Consider the following 20,051-nt stretch of genomic DNA (forward strand, 5'->3'; position numbering starts at 1 on the left):
CCATTCTGCAACACTGGCAAAGAGAAACAATGACAGAAGATCCAAAGTAAAGTTTTTCAGTCAATACTGAGAGCAATCCCAAGATCTCTTGGTTAGTAAACCAGTGCCGTACTCACCAGGCCACCACCTAATTAGTTTATAAATCATTTGATGACAGTGACCAATATTTACCTGTACTTGTTGTCTAGATTGTGTTAAACATGATGTAATGTTCATATTTAATGTATTATTGAGATCAGATTTACTACAACTTGAAAACTGTCTAGAATGATATCCACCAGCTCCTCTATAAAATATAAACAAACATAATGGTTAATCTTAAATAAGACAGTTTATATTTCCATCTCATACTGGCAAATATCACATCTAATATAAGAAAGAGAGAGAATAATAATAGCTTAACATTCACTCAACATAAACTAAGTCATTTCGGGACTAACATATATAATTAAATTCTATTTCAAAAATTTGCTTTGCATAGGGGTCTTTAGCAGTGGGAGGAAACCGGAGGACCCAGAGAAAATCCATGAGGTTGGACAGGCGACCCTACTCCTTGTCCTAGTATGGAATATTGCTGAGAAGTAATGATATATCTTCTTTGGTTCATTAAAGTTATCTTGCTGAGCACAATGCACCAGAACATTTTCAAAACATTGATGTGATTTATCTAATATGTTTTGTTGGACAATAATTATGCCATATATTTTAAGTTTTTACACATAAAAAGAGAGAGAGAAATGGGGTTTAATGTCCACTCGACACAAACTAGATCATTTTGGGATTAACATATTGCTTGCACATAGGGGTCTTTAGCAGTGGGCTGGGCGGAAACCGGAGAACCCTGACAAAACTCACGATGTTGGACAGGCAACCCTACTAATTGTCACGTAAAGGTGGGAGATCAAAACCACACAACCTGACTCAATGAAATACCTAATGATGCAACGTGCATGCGTTTTCCAATTCCCCCCCCCCCCACCCCTTTACACATAAAGAAGAAATTCTAATTTCATGGCATGTATTATTGATTGACAGGTTAGTTCTCCAATCATGCAAGACTACCAAATATAAATATGACTAAACGAGAGAACTGCATTAAATCCACCTTACAATCAACAAATCTTAGTAATTACATACAATTTGAAATGTTTAACAGAGTTTAGAAGTGATAAATTTTTACTTACAAGACTTGTTCAGACATAATACAACCAAAATCATCATTACATTCACACCCACCTGTAATTAAATATAACTAATTTAAATAACATAAATACACAGATTAATTACTATAGCTCTGATGGCCTTATCCTTATTCATCCTATGTAGATTCATGGAATCTTTCTTATAAAGAACATACCACAGATATCTTCTGTTCTAGAAGCACACCTTATACCATTCATAATATTGCCTAATGCCATTAATTGTTGGAATGAATTTATGTTCTTCAATAATTTCCCTATATTGTCTTGACACTTAACTAAGACAGTGCTAACCAAACAGAATTTGTGTTGAAAGCTAACCCAAGAGATTTTACTAATTGTCTTTAAAAGCCTTGATCCTAAATTGATTGAATGATCAATTACATACACTTTCACAAACATAAAACAATTTAACAGACGACAAAATGACAGCATACACGTAAGCATATCTAAATGAATAACTCATGCATTTGTTGTAATTTTATATAAACCACGGCATAATTAATATTGAAAAGCTGCCATTTTATTATGGAATAGTAGTCTGATTCTAACAATCCTTGGCGTCTTGGGTCATAGAAATAAAAAATTTCTAAAGATACACTTTCCGATGTCACACTAGTTTGGTTTCAGCACTATTTCAAATACAAGCAATGCAGCCCACACCGGCTTAATCGTCTAAGCCCTCCAAAAAGATTGTTGTATTGCTATACTTTCATAAGTCATCAGACCACTAAGATGAAAATGAAATGAAAAGAAATGGGGTTTAACGTCCTACTGTTCTGCTCCTATGCTGGGCTAATGAAGACGGGCATACGCCATACAGTGTTCTATGAGGGAAATTTTGCCCGGGCAGCGGCACTATCGCCTACTCTTATATCGAATTCCAACTGCCAAGGGATCTTTTACGTGCATTCCAATGTATACACAGCACCTTGGGTTTTCGTATCATCCAAAGGACTAGACAGCTATCCTTGTCAGGCCCTCCGTCCTGCATCACTGACAAGGGGGAACCACGCCGGAAAATCTGGATGAACTTTCTCGGCCAATGCAGGGATCGAACACCCGACCTCCAGGCTAGCGAGCCAGCATCTTACCCACTTAGCCACGTGATCCCCCTAAGATGAAAAACTCAAACGTGATCAAGGGCAACAATTCATGGATGAAATTTGATAGGTTTCCCCTTAGTTCTAACTTAACAACAGATCATTAACAGCTCATAAACATAAACACTGCATATAGATTGCACGGCAGTCTGGTGATCACCTTTGTCATTTTTCAAAGTGATCAAAAAACATAACTCTGACACTAATTAGCAGAAATCGTTGCCAATCACCAAGGTTTTCCGCCACATAATACTGTATATAAGTTTAATTCTGATAATAACGTTGGCCGTCGGATCAGGGATAAAAACAATATATAGCCACATTTCAACGTGTGCATTTCAACAAAATATGAACATTAACAAGCATTTGGTGCATAAGCAAATAAAACAAAAAGATAAGCAAAAACTGTGCGATTGTACTGGAAAACATTAAAGCCGTGTGATTCATGTGATACAAGTCTGGCTGAAAAAACACTACAAAAACCACCAAAATAATACATAGCAAAATATGCAACTATTTATTAGTAATACCTTCATGATATAATCTTCTCCAGTGAGCTAATGGATTAATTAATAAAATTAGTAATTAGAGGATTAATTAATTAGCTAATGGGATAAACGATAAAGCTTGCACAACAAATTCAAATTCATCGCATATATTTTGATGATCATAACATAGTTACTGTTTGGGGGACTGTTTTATTGGAGTGTGTTGCTAATTTACACACACATTCTTATTATGTTCAAATTAATCATCAATAAAATTTAAGATGTACGAATAATATTTGATTTGAGAAAAAATATGACCTAAATATAAATATAATAAATGATATGGGGTTTAATATCCTACATTTCTTACACCAGGTGCTAAGTGAGAGGGACCCAATGACGAGCTTTGCGTCATTGTTTTTGAATTTTTGCGCCCAATATTTCACGGCGGCACTCCATGGTTCTTTGAAATGTACTGGGGACTGTAGCTTTATGTCCCATCCAAACAACTAGATGCTGTTCTTTGCCAGACCCTCTGTTAAGCACCACTGACAAGGGGAAACCATGATGGAAAAGCCCTGGGGAACTTTCTCGTTAGTGAGCCAGCATCTTGCTCATTGAGCCAGTGCAGCTCCTTGACATCAATATGTGGTTTATATCATAGCCTACTAATGAAACTGTCTAGTATGTTTTAATATAACTTGTTAGTAAAAATTACCATATCATCTACAACCCTACATGATCGATGTGATATTATCAATATGTTAAGTATCTAATTCATATATTAGATAAAGATATATAATTTTAGAAGGTAAAGCATTAAGTGTGATTTACTGTAGCATATCTGGTAATATTATAGATTGTACCACTATATACACTCATATTGCACACTCATATTAACCACACAACAGGTTCACATAATATATCTCACAAATCAAAATCATGTATTATTATTTTAATGTAATTAAATGTTATTATGTAATTAAATAAAGCATGTCCAAGTATAAACAAATACAATCTGATTAAAACAAAGATTGAAATTTCGTTCTATCTTTATACTTTCAATAACTCTGACCAAAATGATATAAACTATCAGTTGGGAATATAATGGCTACCAACAATATACTTACTATCTTCATCATGTTTAATTCCCAGATTATGACCAATCATATGTGCTAAAATTGTAGCCGTCTGTTGAGGTTGAAATGGTTTGGGACTCTGAAAAAGAAACAAGTTTGAGTACTTTATGATTTTTTAAAGTTTTTGTCGGTATGTGAAAATTTGTATATAGCCAATATGAAAGTTTGCATGTAATCAACATGAAAGTTTACATGTAGCAAATATAAAAGTTTACATTTTGCTAAAATTAAGGTCAACTAATTTATAAGTTTTCTCTTTAAATTCTCTTTAAATCAGGTAGAGTAGTAATGGTGGTCAGGTTCTTAAGTCACTTATGAGATATCCGCTTAACATCAAATGTCAAACAATCTAGATACCTATAGCTTGTGAGCCTTTCATAAACAGTTGGGCTTCACTGTAATGATGATATTGGGGTCCTCTGATTCCACTGACATTATAGCAATTCCCTTATATATTATTAATATTATCATACTGAAAAACACCGTTGGGAGTCATATTAATTATTCCAGTGTATTAATTTACATACCTGACAAACACCTACAGCTCTATCTGTACACAATGAATCTGGTATAGCTAATCCTATAGACTTATCTTCTAACTCGGTTCCACTGTAATTGATTAATTGATATAATAAAACATTAAAACACGATAGATCTAATTACCTGGGGGAACTTCCCAGGAGTAAACATAGTTAATTAATTAATTTCAGAATAAGACTGAAGAGTCGGCTGCAACCCCATGCACAACTAAAATCAGATGACAATACATATCCATCATACTTAAACTTAAACAGCCTTTTTGTGGAAAACAAAATTGTGTCAGAAAAATACCCCTTTCTCCATTGAAGAAGACCTAAAATCCTGCCACCTCATTCCATCCCACATCCTGCTACTCTACTGGGTACAAATTTTGTCTTTTAAACTAGGATCTATATCTCGTTGAGGTTCATTTTCCACTCAAAGGAGATTATGTGTATGTGACTGATATCTAATAATATACCACATGAAAGATTTTCTTTCTTTCTGTAATTAAAACAACCTATGTGTAATTAACTAATTGAGTGTGGTTTTTAAATTTTGTGGGAGAAAAAAACAAAAAAACCTCATAAAACTTAAGTTTTGTCAAATGGGTCCTAATTTCTAGACATAAATGAACCTTAATATACTTACGTTATGAAATACGCCATGTCAAAATCTATACCCTGTAATGCTTTGTTTTTAAAGATGAGGAATTTTTCCAAAAGTTCTCGTAACTTGGGACTAACAATAAATTGATCAGCTACATTCCAATATTCCAAAAAGGTTAATGAAAATTGGATATTCAAGTCTTTATAATACTGAAAAATAATATGAATTATTTCATTAAAATTTATTTCAGAATGAAATATAGTTGGCTAATGCACCATTTTCCAAACATATACAAGATTTGATAAGGGATGTGCTGCAAATTGTTTATCACTCTGAGCAGAAAATGATTATTATCAAACTTAGTAATAGTACTGAGGTAATGAAACTATGCACAAATTTCATTATTCTCATTTAATTAGAAGCAGAGTTAATGTTTTCCAAAGTCTCAATCAATCAAGTTGCTTATCAAGTTGCAGAGAATGCTCATCCTAGAACTCTGTAAACACATTGAGCGACAACCTATGTTTGCACATTCTAACTCAATTAGAAGCAGAGTTATTGTGCTTCAAAAGGTCAGCAGACAGAGAAGCAAGATTTCAATAGTTCCTTGCTTTCTGTGAAAGGTAGGGGGACACTTAAGATCTTCTGACGTCAAATTATCTCCAGTCACATTTAGCTATTAACTTGCAACCATCACAACGATTCGCGATACAATTGAAATAGTGGTTTCAATCGTAGAGTAATCATGGTGATCCTATCAGGTCTTATCATATATTGTGGTCAGTCGTAGCAATTGTGTTGATTGTATCGAAACATATCCGAACGTATCTGGATGTACCAGATTGTGAACCTAATAGGGACAATACTATCATAAAGCATTGCATGACAGTGAGAACCTAACATTAAAGGCAAGTTCTTGTTAAGGAAGAATTTATTTAAAATGTGTATTTTCAATGAACGCGTTTTATCTGCCCCTATTTTTACTTTTATACTACTCAATTATAACATAATATTATATTAATTAACATCAATACAACGAGTAATTGACAAATCTTGTTTTCTCATTTTAACAAAACAAATTATTAGGGAAGAGAGGGGTATACAAATTAACTTACCAAATCAACTATATTGACTATTTCTATAGCATATCTTGTCATTTCTACATGGGAAAAATTCAACCCAAGATACTGAAAAAAAATAAGAGAATCATTAGAAAAGTCAGCCATTCTACGAGTACAGTTTTTTTGCCATTTTATACCAGTATTTGTTTTTTTACACCCAACTCAATGATTTTAGAATTAACATGACAGTTATAATTATAATATAATTATATTGATTTTCATACTGGAAGGGCTGTCTGGGGTTGACGGTTTGATTCCCGACAAAAGTATCCTGTCATATTTGCCAGTGCCAATTTGGTTATAAACAATATAAGAAGTTAATTATATATTCAAGGAGTCACGTTGGCTCAGTGAGTAGGGTGCTAGCTCACTAGGTGTCGGCCATAAAAAGTTCCCTGGGATTTGCTTGTATGGTTTGTTCGTTGCATCAGGCTGACCTTAAAAATATCTTTGTTTCGCCTAACGCGACCGACTAACTAAAACCACCCCCGACTTAAATTATTTTATTGCACTTTTCCACGATCTTTTTATTTTATTTTGTGTGTCAACCTGAAATATATCATGAGAGTTATTTCCCTATACTATGGCTATGGTTTGATTCATTATTGAAACTGGTTGATCAAGACGAAAGCGTCATAGGTGTCGCTTCTCAACAAAATGGTTGCAGACGAATACACGTCCATTCCCACGAAATAATTCTGCCTCTATGTCTGTGGTGCGTAGTTTTAAACATGACGACGATATTTTCAATATCCGTTTTCGAGAAAAATGAAAGCACAACGCGCACTATCGTTAAAAACGTGTTGAAGGAGTTTCACACTTCAAGTTCGTGGCTAATCGTGTGCGAGTCGGGCATCACGAAAAATCCCGATGTCATTGATTTGTTTGCCAATAAAGAAGACGAATGTTTCCACCCGGAAAATTATTAAGCTGTCAAATTAGCTCTTAAGTTTAATAAAAACTTTCAGTTCGTTACTTTTTACGTCAGACCCCAAATTCATTAAACAAAATTAATGAATCTGTAGTATACAGCTAATAAGTTTTCTGTATTGATTTCTCTGACTTTAAAAAAAAATCTGAAAAAAAAACCGACCTACCGACCCTTCTCCTCGATTGTGGGTCGGGTTTGGTGAAACAAAGATATTTTTAAGGTCAGCCTCAGTGGTGCAGGAAATTGAGCTTGGAAAGGAACACTAAACAATGTCATGTCAATCAAAAGTGACCAAAAAAAAAACAAGGTCCCTGTGTGAACGTTGGCATGCACCCTTGAATACAAAATAAGAGTAGGTAATAACACCACTGTCCGGGCAAAAATCCCCTCATAGCACACTGCATATAGCATATGCACATGTTCATTTCAATTGTATATTCATATAAAACATGCACATACATATCGAAATACAATATATATATAATCCTTTATACAAATACAAACAATCATTATCTAAATAATGCTTATGTATATAAACATTCTACTTTCAGCTGTCATGACTTCCCTATTTATATAGCCCTTATCATAATAATAAAAAAAACTGAATGATGAAATATGACATATACACACACCTGTTCAAACCTATCATTATCTAACAATGTCTATAGGGATATTATTTTTAACTTTATTTACTTACTACATAACCTTTAATTCATATTTATATCTAAATGTATACACAAAGATAGGTTGTTACAAATTTTACAAGAAGAATGCCAATAAAGGATTGCTGGAGATCCGCAAAATAGTCTGCTAGAAGAGTTTATCAAATAAAAGGTATTAAGAATCAGAGGAATCAGAGGAAAAAGATTTTGTTTGCTTTGTTCCATTAACTAACCTCACCATCCCCCAGTCATACTGTACTGAACATCATGATGCCTACCATTCAGGACAACAAAAACAAGCCAATAGTGAGGCTAGATGAATATCATTGCACTGGTTCATATACAAGTTATATTAAGAAAACTCTGATTTTATAAACAGCTTGAAATTAATTACATGTAGAGTGTATATCATCATCTTATCTAATATATTAGTTACATTTCAATTGGCAATTTTCCGTCTATAGGGTACTTAAAGACAAAATTTTCAACATTTCAATCAAAACTATTTCAGTTGGATTTTAAAAAGAGGTAATTTGGTCCTAAATATCATCTTCTATTTTTAGCAAATATAAACCAATGAATATGTTATAATTGTATAGATGATGTTTGTGAAACCGACACTTAAATATGTGAATCCTTACATGAATGACTTATAAAGCACAGGGGATTATGCAAATGTGAGCATGTATAATATACAGAATAAACCTAATTACATGCATCTTTCATAATATGCCCCTAAGACTTGAGTATAGGGCTTAATACTGAGACATGTGAGAATGGAATCAATTTTAGATATGTATAAAGAGACGAAATAAACTTTTTATTCAAATTAAGTAGCACAGCTGGCACAATGAAGCCAACGGTGATAATTTCAAATTTCCCCCTTTCTTGCACGCAACAGATTACAAGCTTTTTTCCTGATTTGATTATAACGCCATGCATATACTTGTGTAAGGTATAAATTTAGCATTACAATAATGTATATATATACATTTCGATAAGTATCCACTTTTTATTGAAGAAGTAATCTCACGCTAAACAAAACGGTAACAAAGTTATCTCATGACATGTAAAGCTGATGGGTAAATTTCTCAAAGAGCCAATTTAATTGCAGTCAATCTGAGTGAAATTTGAGTGAAATGAATGAATCAATGAAATGGGAATTTAATGGCAGGTCAGTACATGATTTCCTTGGCAGATATTACTGTTTTTATCAGATGATGATAGAATATTTTTTTTAAAATTCTACATGTTTAATCTAATAATACCTGTAATGTACTTACCACAGCTTTATCTAAGACAAGAGCTAATTTAATAATCTGTGGTTCTGTACGTTCTTTTATTTCTCCCTGTAACTATAAAAAAGAATTAAACAAATTATTCAAAACAGATTTCTTGTCATTTAAACAAGAAAGACGTTTATTCTAGCTATATTTGGACCAAGAACTGGCCTCTAAGAGATACTCATCTTGTTGTTCTTATTGGGGGCGACACACTCTGCCAATTCATGTACAATCGACATGAAACTCTGCAGTCTTTTTACTTGGAGAGAGAGAGAGAGAGAAATGGGTTTGGACCAAGAACTGGCCTCTAAGAGATACTCATCTTGTTGTTCTTATTGGGGGCGACACACTCTGCCAATTCATGTACAATCGACATGAAACTCTGCAGTCTTTTTACTTGGAGAGAGAGAGAGAGAGAGAGAGAAATGGGTTTAACGTCCACTCGACACAAACTAGGTCATTTAAGGAATAACACATGGTTGAATTTTTTTTATTTCAATAATTTGCTTGCACGTAGGGGTCTTTAGCAGTGTGAGGAAACTGGACAACCCGGAGAAAACCCATGAGGTTGGACAGGCGATTGTACTCCTTGTCATCGAAAACCATGCTAGATGACTCAGTGACAGACCTTATGATACAGCCATCCATACCCCTCTTGTTACTTGGACAAATGAACATACATTGATGTACTTTGGTTTTTGATATAACATCAGAATTCCAAGATGGTGGCAATGAAGTCATGCTTGGTTCCTGTCCATTTAGTACAATGGTACATAAATAATTACTGCAACACAACAACTTTATGTTACCTAATTTCAATGCTAAAAATGCTACTGAGATCTTGGACACAACAACTGAAACATTCATCTCTAGATGTATTTCTGTTTATTCAAATCCAATTGCAATAATTTCATGATACAAAGCATTCTTGCTCAACTAGTATTCTCCCGTCAAAAGGCAACACCTAGTAACTCCTGTTTTTCTTAATTTGAGAAAACAAAGGAAAACGTAATGACTAAATATTAAACCCCTGCTTATTCATTGATTTGACTATTGAGTTACTAGGTTTTTCTGTGGCATACTAGGCAAATGGAGAAGTTGCTAGGTTGTGTCATGGGTGTAACTGCTTACAAAATCAAAAGATTGGAATATGTAGTACAACAGGAAGCACATACCCTAGTAACTACAAATTTGGTCCTAACTCAATTTTGATTTAAAAAAGTGAGATACTAGGTTTTGACTTTTGATGGGAGTATTGCCCTTTTCAGTTTTTGTCAGGGTTTTTATTTAAATTCTTTATGTATAATGTAATTTCATAAATATTCAAGAATAAAGCCAAAGAAAATGTCAAATTCTTACACTTTCTGCTCTAAAACGTTTTAATTTTTTGATAAATTCTCCAACATGAAGTTCGTGGAATGGCAGCCATTGACCAACACTGTTTCCTGAAAGACAGAGTTTTATTGAATATCATAATAAAAACTTTAAAAATTGTGAAGGACTAGTGTCTTGCCTCTTCTAAGACTACTTTTTTATAGCCCATGGAATTGTACTTCATGTGTTTCCTATAATTTCTAAATTTCATAATTGAGTATTTTTAAGATAAATTTTGACAGTTTTTGAAAAATGGGATTTTAAAGTATGTATAAATGTTAATACCCTTAGCAATCACATGTTCGAGATAGACGGCAAGACAAAATACAATATTCAGAGAAGTCTACATTCAAATACCTAGAGTAATACATCTCATCTCATTTGTAAACAGATCCTTAATGTAAACTTTAACTTAATTAGCTATGGGAGAAATAAGATAAACAGAATTACGGTTTCTAATGGTTCTCTATCGTCTCATTTTTTTCAAAACCAAAATTCCTGTATGTAATTTATATCTGCCTACAGCAGAACACATAAAAGTTATATAATTGAATTTGACGGCTTTGAGTTCAATTAACCTGATCCGACCTCCAGCCAATAAGGAGATGATCTTTGTTTGATTAAAAATGAGTTCACCCAATCATATCAAACGAGAACAGGAAAACACATGGAACAATGGATGAAATTTGAAATTTAGCATCAGGATACTCAGGCCTGATGCCAAGGAGGGTGGTGGTGTGGGAGCCTACAGTGCCTGCCCCCCTCCTCCTCTGAAATATGGTGGCCCTTATCAGGTGTGTACCCTCTAAAAAGGTGTGTGCGCCCTAAAAAACTATGTTTTACCCATAAAATAGTGCCTTCATGCAGATATGCAGCATAAATCATTGTTGACACAGCAGTTTTACAAAATTTTCATTGAGGGGAGAAAACCCAGCAGTCCCCCACCCATCCTACAAGTGCTCCCTTAAGACCGGAGCAACCCCTCTAAAAAAAAGCCTGATACTTTGTTATTGAGTTGTATCAGATGTTCATCTTACCACATCTTTCTTCAGGAGAAACAGTAGCTCTATAAACAACATGTGGATGCTGCATCTGTTGACATAAAAAAATAAACTCATCAGTATCAAAAATAAAAACTGGATCGTACGTCGAGAAACGTAAATTTCTTTTAACCATATAGAATGTATTTGGAAGTAGTGCATCTGTAGAATATTATAGATGGTAAAATGTTAGATGAACCTGTTACATCACAAACATGTTTTAATTCTGACACTTCTTAAAGATACAATTCTTACTCGTCCATCGACGCTATCCATCACATACTTTATCTTATGATGGATCCTGCTATGCTTTGAACAAATTCTTGATATTTTGAAACATGGCTCTCTACAGAAGTTACCCTATACATTACAACTATCTCATGTTCTATAGTAATCCCAGCAGAATAACCATGGGCTTTTTCATGGGTAGTATCTGCAAGGCTGACAGGAAAGTGCTACATGTTCAACCACCAGGGTGAATGTAAGAGAACCAATGACAGTTGGAATTTGATGAACGAGTAGACAGAAACACTGCTTGTTAGGCAAAATTTCTCTCACTGCATGGCATATGCACATCTTCATTAGCCAATTAGCCCAAGTGGGACATTATGACAGAGCATCAAGAAATTTTGAAATGAAATGAAATGGGGATTAACTTTCTACTGTTCTGCTCCGAACTGGGTTAATGAAGACGGGCATACGCCATACAGTGTGCTATAAGGGAATTTTTTCCCATACAGCGGCACTACGGCCTACTCTTATATCAAATTCCAACTGTCAAGGGATCTTTTACGTGCACGCCAGTGTGCTCACTGGAACTCTGTTTTTCGTAACATCTGAACAACTAGACAGCTGACAAGCGGGAACCATGCCGGAAAATCTGGATGAACTTTCTCGGCCAAAGCGAGCCATTGTCTTACCGACTTAGCCAATGTGACCCCCAAGAAATTTTGAAATTTTATAGGTGCCCCAAAAGGTTTTTTTTAATATGCGATCAAAGAATCTCAAAGATATATGATTTTGAAGTGGTACCATTGCCTCTTTAAGGTTTGTTATGTTCATGCTATATGTTCTCAGGTGCATATAATAGTTTCTGAGCCAGACTGAAATTTAAATAAACGATTTTTGTCTAGTTAGAGATCAACATACAACATGACATTAAACTCTTGACATTTCCAACAATTCACTGAATCTTACTTACGAAAGAAAAACTGTGGGCACACTGTAACTAAGTTTACTTACCCCTTCATCACCAGCTAAAGGTTGTATGATAAATGATTCGTTGTGCATTTGTATAACTCCTCTGAAATAGAAAGTATAATCAATACAATTATATTCTTTAAAGTCATTTATTTGTCGGTGAATATCTCATTTCTCAAGACTTAATTCAAACCAAACTGTAGCCTCCTCAACTTCAATCTTTAACATTTTATTAAGAAAACAAAATCAAAATATCAACAGTAGATGAAATAAAATGAAATGAAATGAAATGGGGTTTAACGTCCTACTGCTCTGCTCCGACTCGGCTAATGAAGACAGGACAACAGAAGACAGAGAGAAAGTAAAAAAACTTCCAAGTGTACCATTTATAAAGAGAGACAGAGAGACAGAGAGAAATGAGGTTTATCATCCACTATACAAACTAGGTCATTTCGGGATTAACACACGGTTAAAATTTATTTCAATAATTTGCTTGCGCATAGGGGTCTTCAGCTGTAGAAAAAGACCGGAGGACCTGGAGAAAACCCACGGGGTCGGACAGGCGGCCCTACTCCTTGTCAAGTATTTACATAAAGAGGCAGTATAGATTGATATAAATAAACCGTTTTTGGACTGATATTTCTATCATAAATTCAGCTTTTACAATATTGTAGTTTGCAATTAATGGATTCCAATATTGCTCAAATCACGTCTAGGGACTTTAAATGAGGTTATGACAACCCAATTTAATGTCATTGTATTATTACATCTTGCATAATTCCATTTCCAACATCAGGGAATTCTTTAACTAAATTAATATCTTCTGCCGTGAGGACAGAATTAGTATAATACTGAGGATGTCTGACACTGAAAGTTTATGGAGAGAAAGTCAATGTATTATTCATCATGTTCCTTAGTTGATGTGATTCAGTGTGTCGGTCTTGGTTTTAAAGTGGTCATTATCCTACTCTCTTTGACAGAAAAGCTCTTGCATGTACGAATCCGATATTGATGACAAGAAATTAGCGCAACCACCTACTTATAGCAAAGTAAGCTATCATAAGATCGTATGGTGACTCTGATATTGAAGACAAGAAATTAGCGCAACCATCTACTTCACAGTAAAGTAAGCCATCATAAGATCGTATGACGAGAATAATCTTGAATGATGTTATAAAGTAATGACTTGTTTATATGTTCAGTGACAATGCTTATGGGATTGGTTCAATCACAACTAAGTGGGGATGGTGGCCGAATGGTTTAACGTGTGTGTTTTAGATCATAAGATCTGTCTGGTGTGGTTTTGATTCCCAGCTTGAATGTGCGAAGGAGTAGGGTTGAGTGTTTAACCTTGTGGGTTTTCTCTGGGTACCTCGATTTCATCTCAATGCTAAAAAAACCTACATGCAAGTGAACTATTTAAATAAAATTAAACCACATGTTAATCTCAAAATGACCTTGTTTGTTTTTAATAGACATTAAACTCTCTCCCTCTTCCAACACGTTTCCTAGGAAACATTCAATTATCTGCGATATCACTCTTGGTGAAAGCACATGGTAATCCCTAGAATGAACAAATTAGAACGATGACAGATTGTCTTTATTATAACAATCTTTAATATCCTACAGCTAGAAGCTATTTTAGTTTGTATCCCACATGCACTTTATTTTCTCATGCTGTGCATTTAGAAACATTAACAATGAAGTACCAGTAGTATAGATGATACCATGAAATCTATTCTCTTAATACTGGATGATAGTTAACAACAGTCCTGTCAATCAAATACATCATTAACTTTTTTTTACTCTCTCTCACTCTGTTTTCCAAAGCTGTGTATTGATTCTCCATTTCTAACGCAACATATCACTTTTCAGATTCAGATGAAAGTTTGTTTTATTTATAAAAAAAACAATAAAAAAAGGAAATCAATTTTAAGTTATAAGAAATTGTTTATTTTTAATCGTTTCCCCGAGTGCCCAAGTATGAGAAGTTTCATTATTAAAAATGATGGCTTTTAAGCAAAGAGAAATATTTATAAGATATAGAATTGGATGTGACAAGGTCCTCAGTAGTCAGTATAATTATATCATATGTGAAACTACATTTATTAATGAGATTAGAGCAACATATTGCAGACTGACAAAAATGGCATGGATTATTGCATTTTCATTAAGAACATAAAGGAATAAAAATCCCCACAGGTATTAGAGACATATCAAACAGTGATTTCAATGGTATATTAAGAAAATAAAAAAAAATAACACTGTTCCTAATTCATAGCATTTTTGGATCAAAGGGACAGAAAAATTATTGAATTTATTAAACTCATTTTAGAGAAAAACTACACAAATTATTATTGTTCCAAATGTGAGAATCATTAGAATATTGGATAACGGTTTCGCATACTTTTCATCTCCACATTCATGACCTTGACAAATAAAATCTTAAACAGGCTATATAAAATTCAGCAAGTCTTAATCAATTTGTTTGTGCCAATATTACGTAGCTGATCAAAACAATTATCAAATCATTAAGCATTTGTACATTGCATGGTAATTATTGGTCGACTGCTTTCTGTGGTTTACCAAGTTGGCTTGTCTACTAATTAAAACCATGAAACAAGGAAACTGCACAACAAAAAGAAAACAACAATACATGTATATCATAATTGTTACCTGATCTAGCTGTGGAGGGGGCAGATAAAGCATTACTGATGTGTGTTTGTGTGGGGAGGGGGGAGGCGCTGGAGGGAGGAGGCAGGGAGAAGGCATCCAATCAAAGGGTGATATCAAATTTAATTTTTTTTAAAATTTGAAATCATAGTTATTAATCTTTTTTTCAAACTGTCCTGCAGTCCCAAAATCTTAATCAATGTCAAAAAAGAAATATGAGCCCTTACTCGGAAGTCGGAACACAGTCATCTCTACATTTCTAAAAGAGCTCTAGCTTATAATACACAGTCTTGTATTACATACTTCATCCAAAAAATATGCTGCTCAAACATTTTTTGTTGTGCTTTTGCATTAACCACATAACTTAAGATATTGGTAAAGTATGTAATAATATGTACGGAGATAGCATGTTTTAGAATTTTGGGTCGAGTGTTAAATCTATTGAGAACAGAAGTTTAAAACAGCTGACATGTTTAACAAATCAAAATCATGGACAGAATAATGATGAAACCAGAACTGACATTAATCTCTTCCTAGTTTTCATCATCAACCAGTTTTTACGTTCTCTCGCTTTTCTATTTGAACATCCCAATTACTCGAAACCGTTTTTTTCTTATTCTATCTTTCTCGATATCAAATATCCTGGTTTGTGTAATCTGTGTCTGAGAATGTGTTACTATTAAAGTGTTTGCTGTTTTTTCAACAAATCTTTTCTACAATCATGTGTAAAAGCCTTCAGACAGAAATTGATCAAGTTTCACAATTTTTAATGGGCTTCATGAGTTTTGGTTTGATTTATGTGTCCGGTAAATAAATGCAGTAATTTTATCATAATTACAGACATTTTTCCTGTTCAGAGCTTCACTTTATTTAAATTTTTATAACATGTTATAAATGTTAAAGATACATTGTCCCGAAAGTATTTATTGGATGGTTATTTCTAATAAAATATGGCAAATTTGGTATATATGGAAAGTATAGACACCCAATCTTACTAGAAAAATATTGGATTACCCAGCAAACACCCATGGGGCAAGTACTGGGCAAAAATGTCTGGGTATCACTAAATGGCAAACCGACTGTTATCTGCCAGCTTATTGTGTGCTAGCTTGACTGAGGAAGCGGTTATTATTTCTTGATCAAATGGTTAGGCAGTTTTGGGAACATTGAGGGGTGTCAACGTACAAAAGACCACACTGATCCGCAGTGAATATTCACTAGGCCGCGACAATCACTGATAAGGATGACATCAATGCCACTTAAAGATACATTATGGGAGATATTTATAGAGAGTTGGCCATTCTTGCTATAACAGTTCAAAAGTAGATGATGAAAGAAGAATATATTGAAAAATTCAGTCAAATTACTTTATTCTGAACATAGTTATCATCGTTGTAATATTTGCCTAGAAATGATAGCGAAATGTGTCTTCACCTTCGCTGAACGTTTGATTGACAGGCGTTAACTCTACTTACATATCTCGATTATCAAGTAAAGTTTTCAATGGCATACGGAAATGCTTTACAGCGGCCTCGCTAAGTACACTCTATCATTTAGCCTCGATCTAACTGACGTATTTTTATCAGGTTACCCCTTATCTAAATTTAATCAATTAGTGAAATCCTATTTAAATCCGAGCTGTAGCCGAGCCATCCGTGGGTCTACAGAGTTGATTTTGGTCTTGTTGTTTAAATAAAGATCTAATTTATAATTTCTATAACATCTGAAGCCTAAATTAAGACTTGCAATAATCAGATTTAGCTCTTGCATAATGCATGTTTAATGAGCCACGAATATTAACTTTTTTCCTCCGACAAATTAAATTCTAAAACATATTTTTTATGCATTAGAAAAAGAAATAAAGACGTTTGAAGTATTTGTAGGTAAAAATTATTTCCTATTTTAGTGTAAATGGATATTAAAATTAGTAAAAGGTGCCATTCTGCTTGAATCAGTAACATTTTATCTAAACAATGCATGCGCCATTAATCCAATGATTGACACCGTGTGATATGACGTCATGTGTTTAAGGCAGTCATCTTATACAGAAATATTAGAAGACTTTCGTAATACTCTGTAAAACAGATTGACAAATGACTCCGGCAAATACAAAGTTTTGAGGGGGAATTGACGCAAATTTTTGATAGATTGATTAGTTTGAATATATTTTTAGTCCAAATATATCGTCAAATCACACAGTTTGTGTTCTTTTCAATGATGTTTCCACGTATTGTAGGAAAATGACACATAATTTTTCAAATACTCAGCTGTACTCTTAAAGTATCTTATCCTATTTTCGTAATGATGTGTTTTAAGAGATTTATTCCACCTAATAATAAGAGCATTTGGATTTTGCCTAATCACGCTTCATAAGCCTATGTCTTGTAATACATGCAAACTCACAATGCTTTCGTTAGATAATTGGTTTCGCTGAGAAACTGTTGAAACTGTGACAAGAAAGAGTAATTGTTCCTTCAATTAACTATGAATCCTGCGATTTTATTAATTGGTGTTGTGACTCACCTGATACCATTACAAGTACTAACAGCAACACTGGACCATTCATCTCTCTTAACATAACCATGATAAAAACAATGTTCAACAGTCTGAAATATAAAACAATATCATGATACAAAAAATAATATAAATATACAACAATACCATGATACAATATTCCTCAGTCTGAAATATAAAACAATACCATTATACAAACAATGTGCTATACATACAAAATAAAACAATGTTATGTAGTTTAAAATATATAACATAAAACAATATTCCATTGACTCTAATATATAAAACATAACCTGATAAAAAAAACCATAATGTTCTGCAGTATGAAAGATAAAACAATACCATCTTCTACTCTATATATAAAACATGATTTTAAAAAAAAAAACAACATGGTCTGAAGTCTGAAATATAAACTACAACTGTTTACTATATAACTCTGATTATCTGTTATATAATATGTATGCTGTACAAAGTTTCACAGCTTAGTTTTTGTTGTCTGTATAACTGAATAATGCTCAACTCCTACATGTATACTTTTAAAAAAAGCATGGTGTAATTTTACAAATGATTACCACTCATCAAAACAAGCACAAAGAACTCAAAACAAAGAACTCATTCATAGCATAAAACTATAAACTAAAGTCAAAATAAATCTTATAGATTACCTGGAAGGTATGTACCACATCAAAATATAAAACAAAATATGCCAACACAAAATTGATAGACTGCATATTAACCTTTTTATAGGTTTACTGTAAGAGGCCATGACAGTAAACAAATAATGACTTTTAACAGATTGAATTCATTTCAAATAATAAAATCTCACATAACACTTTGTGGACTATTAATGTAAATTATTATTTTAATTCAACTATTCTCCGTAAATACATGTATATATAATCTAACCCATGGGCAGAAGTCTTTAATCTAGAGATTCCACTTTAAAATTTTGGCTGTGGGTTATTTTTGATAAGGCATGGAAACTTTGCAAAATAAATTCATTTAATCTAGATGTAGATTGAGTCTGTTCCCAAATCCTATGGGGACCTTGTCTTTGTAACAGAATTGCCAGAATAAATGTGACCAAAACACCCTTCGCTTAAAGGAGCTAAATTGCTAATATTTGGGACCTAGAAATTGACCCAAATGTGTCGCAACGCATATAATAATGTAATCTGATTGTATATAAACTGATTTACATTCAATTGTTTCCATTTTGACTTTAATTCAAATCAGTTATGTCCACCGAAATACGGCATGTGTCTCAAGGAAATGCCAATTTCTAGCGTCTGGTTATTGCAGTCTATTGCGCATGCCCTCCATATAAGATATAGCGTCACTGTTTGACATGAGTTGTTGAATATGTCTAGCAATGTTCTTTCTGGTCACTTGTTACAAGTGACGCTGAAACGCACTATGGTACACGATTTGTGTACAAATGGTAAAACGTTTATTTTGTCTTAAATATTGGATATCAGAAGCCTACCTTTTCCTGGTAAGATTACAACATTAATGTTGATTTGAATTGATAAATAATTCGTGTTTTCAATGGATGATATTGAGTTAGAGACTTAGCTACTTTAAGTTAAGGTAATGTGTACACATTCAGATATAATTTGAGAAATGATGTTTCAATTAATCATATATAATGGAAACAGAAATATTCAGATTAATTCCAGAATGTTCGGGATATTACCAAATGTTAAAGCAAACAGAATGATAATTTGGCATCAGGTGGTACTATGACATTAAATTCTCACATTGGCTTCATCACACTATTGAAAAGGCTGAGATAATACCTGCGATTGATCAAGTACTAACCAAAGTATATTAGCTAAGAGAACTCTATACCAAACAATGACTTTTTTTTATAATTTATCAAACTTTATTTAGCAATGTCGATACAGATTATTAAACTATTTCTGGAATATCTTATAAAGTGTTCAAATTATTTAAAACTGAATCATGACCTGCATGAATAGCTTTATTTTCAATCAATAGTTCATTTTCATAAACCTGCTCTAGCTCATATTTTATATTTTGCATAAAAATATTATTCATTATACCCAAACAAAAAATCATTCATAAACAGAAAACTCTGCATGAAATATTTATGTAAGCCAGATGAAAACATGTCTTGTTCATCATTACACGCTGCTATTTGCAATGTTTTGCCTACTAAGCAGAAATAAACAA

General features: G+C 33.4%; 1 protein-coding gene across 1 annotated transcript in view; it reads right to left on the bottom strand.

Moving 5' to 3' along the window:
• LOC126807813 (disintegrin and metalloproteinase domain-containing protein unc-71) overlaps positions 1 to 20,051 on the bottom strand; it is a 47,692-nt gene that overhangs the window by 5,901 nt on the left and 21,740 nt on the right. Inside the window, exons 5-16 of the mRNA XM_050532650.2 lie at positions 17,865 to 17,947; positions 12,711 to 12,771; positions 11,466 to 11,520; positions 10,414 to 10,499; positions 9,055 to 9,126; positions 6,173 to 6,244; positions 5,100 to 5,266; positions 4,457 to 4,538; positions 3,921 to 4,008; positions 2,833 to 2,859; positions 1,185 to 1,236; positions 172 to 286 (exon numbers count right to left, since the gene is read on the bottom strand). Of these exons, the coding sequence (XP_050388607.1) occupies positions 172 to 286; positions 1,185 to 1,236; positions 2,833 to 2,859; positions 3,921 to 4,008; positions 4,457 to 4,538; positions 5,100 to 5,266; positions 6,173 to 6,244; positions 9,055 to 9,126; positions 10,414 to 10,499; positions 11,466 to 11,520; positions 12,711 to 12,771; positions 17,865 to 17,947 (960 nt within the window). The remainder of the gene's footprint in view (positions 1 to 171; positions 287 to 1,184; positions 1,237 to 2,832; positions 2,860 to 3,920; positions 4,009 to 4,456; positions 4,539 to 5,099; positions 5,267 to 6,172; positions 6,245 to 9,054; positions 9,127 to 10,413; positions 10,500 to 11,465; positions 11,521 to 12,710; positions 12,772 to 17,864; positions 17,948 to 20,051) is intronic.

This window comes from Patella vulgata, chromosome 9 (assembly GCF_932274485.2).
Source record: "Patella vulgata chromosome 9, xgPatVulg1.2, whole genome shotgun sequence".
In the NCBI taxonomy this organism is placed as follows: domain Eukaryota; kingdom Metazoa; phylum Mollusca; class Gastropoda; family Patellidae; genus Patella; species Patella vulgata.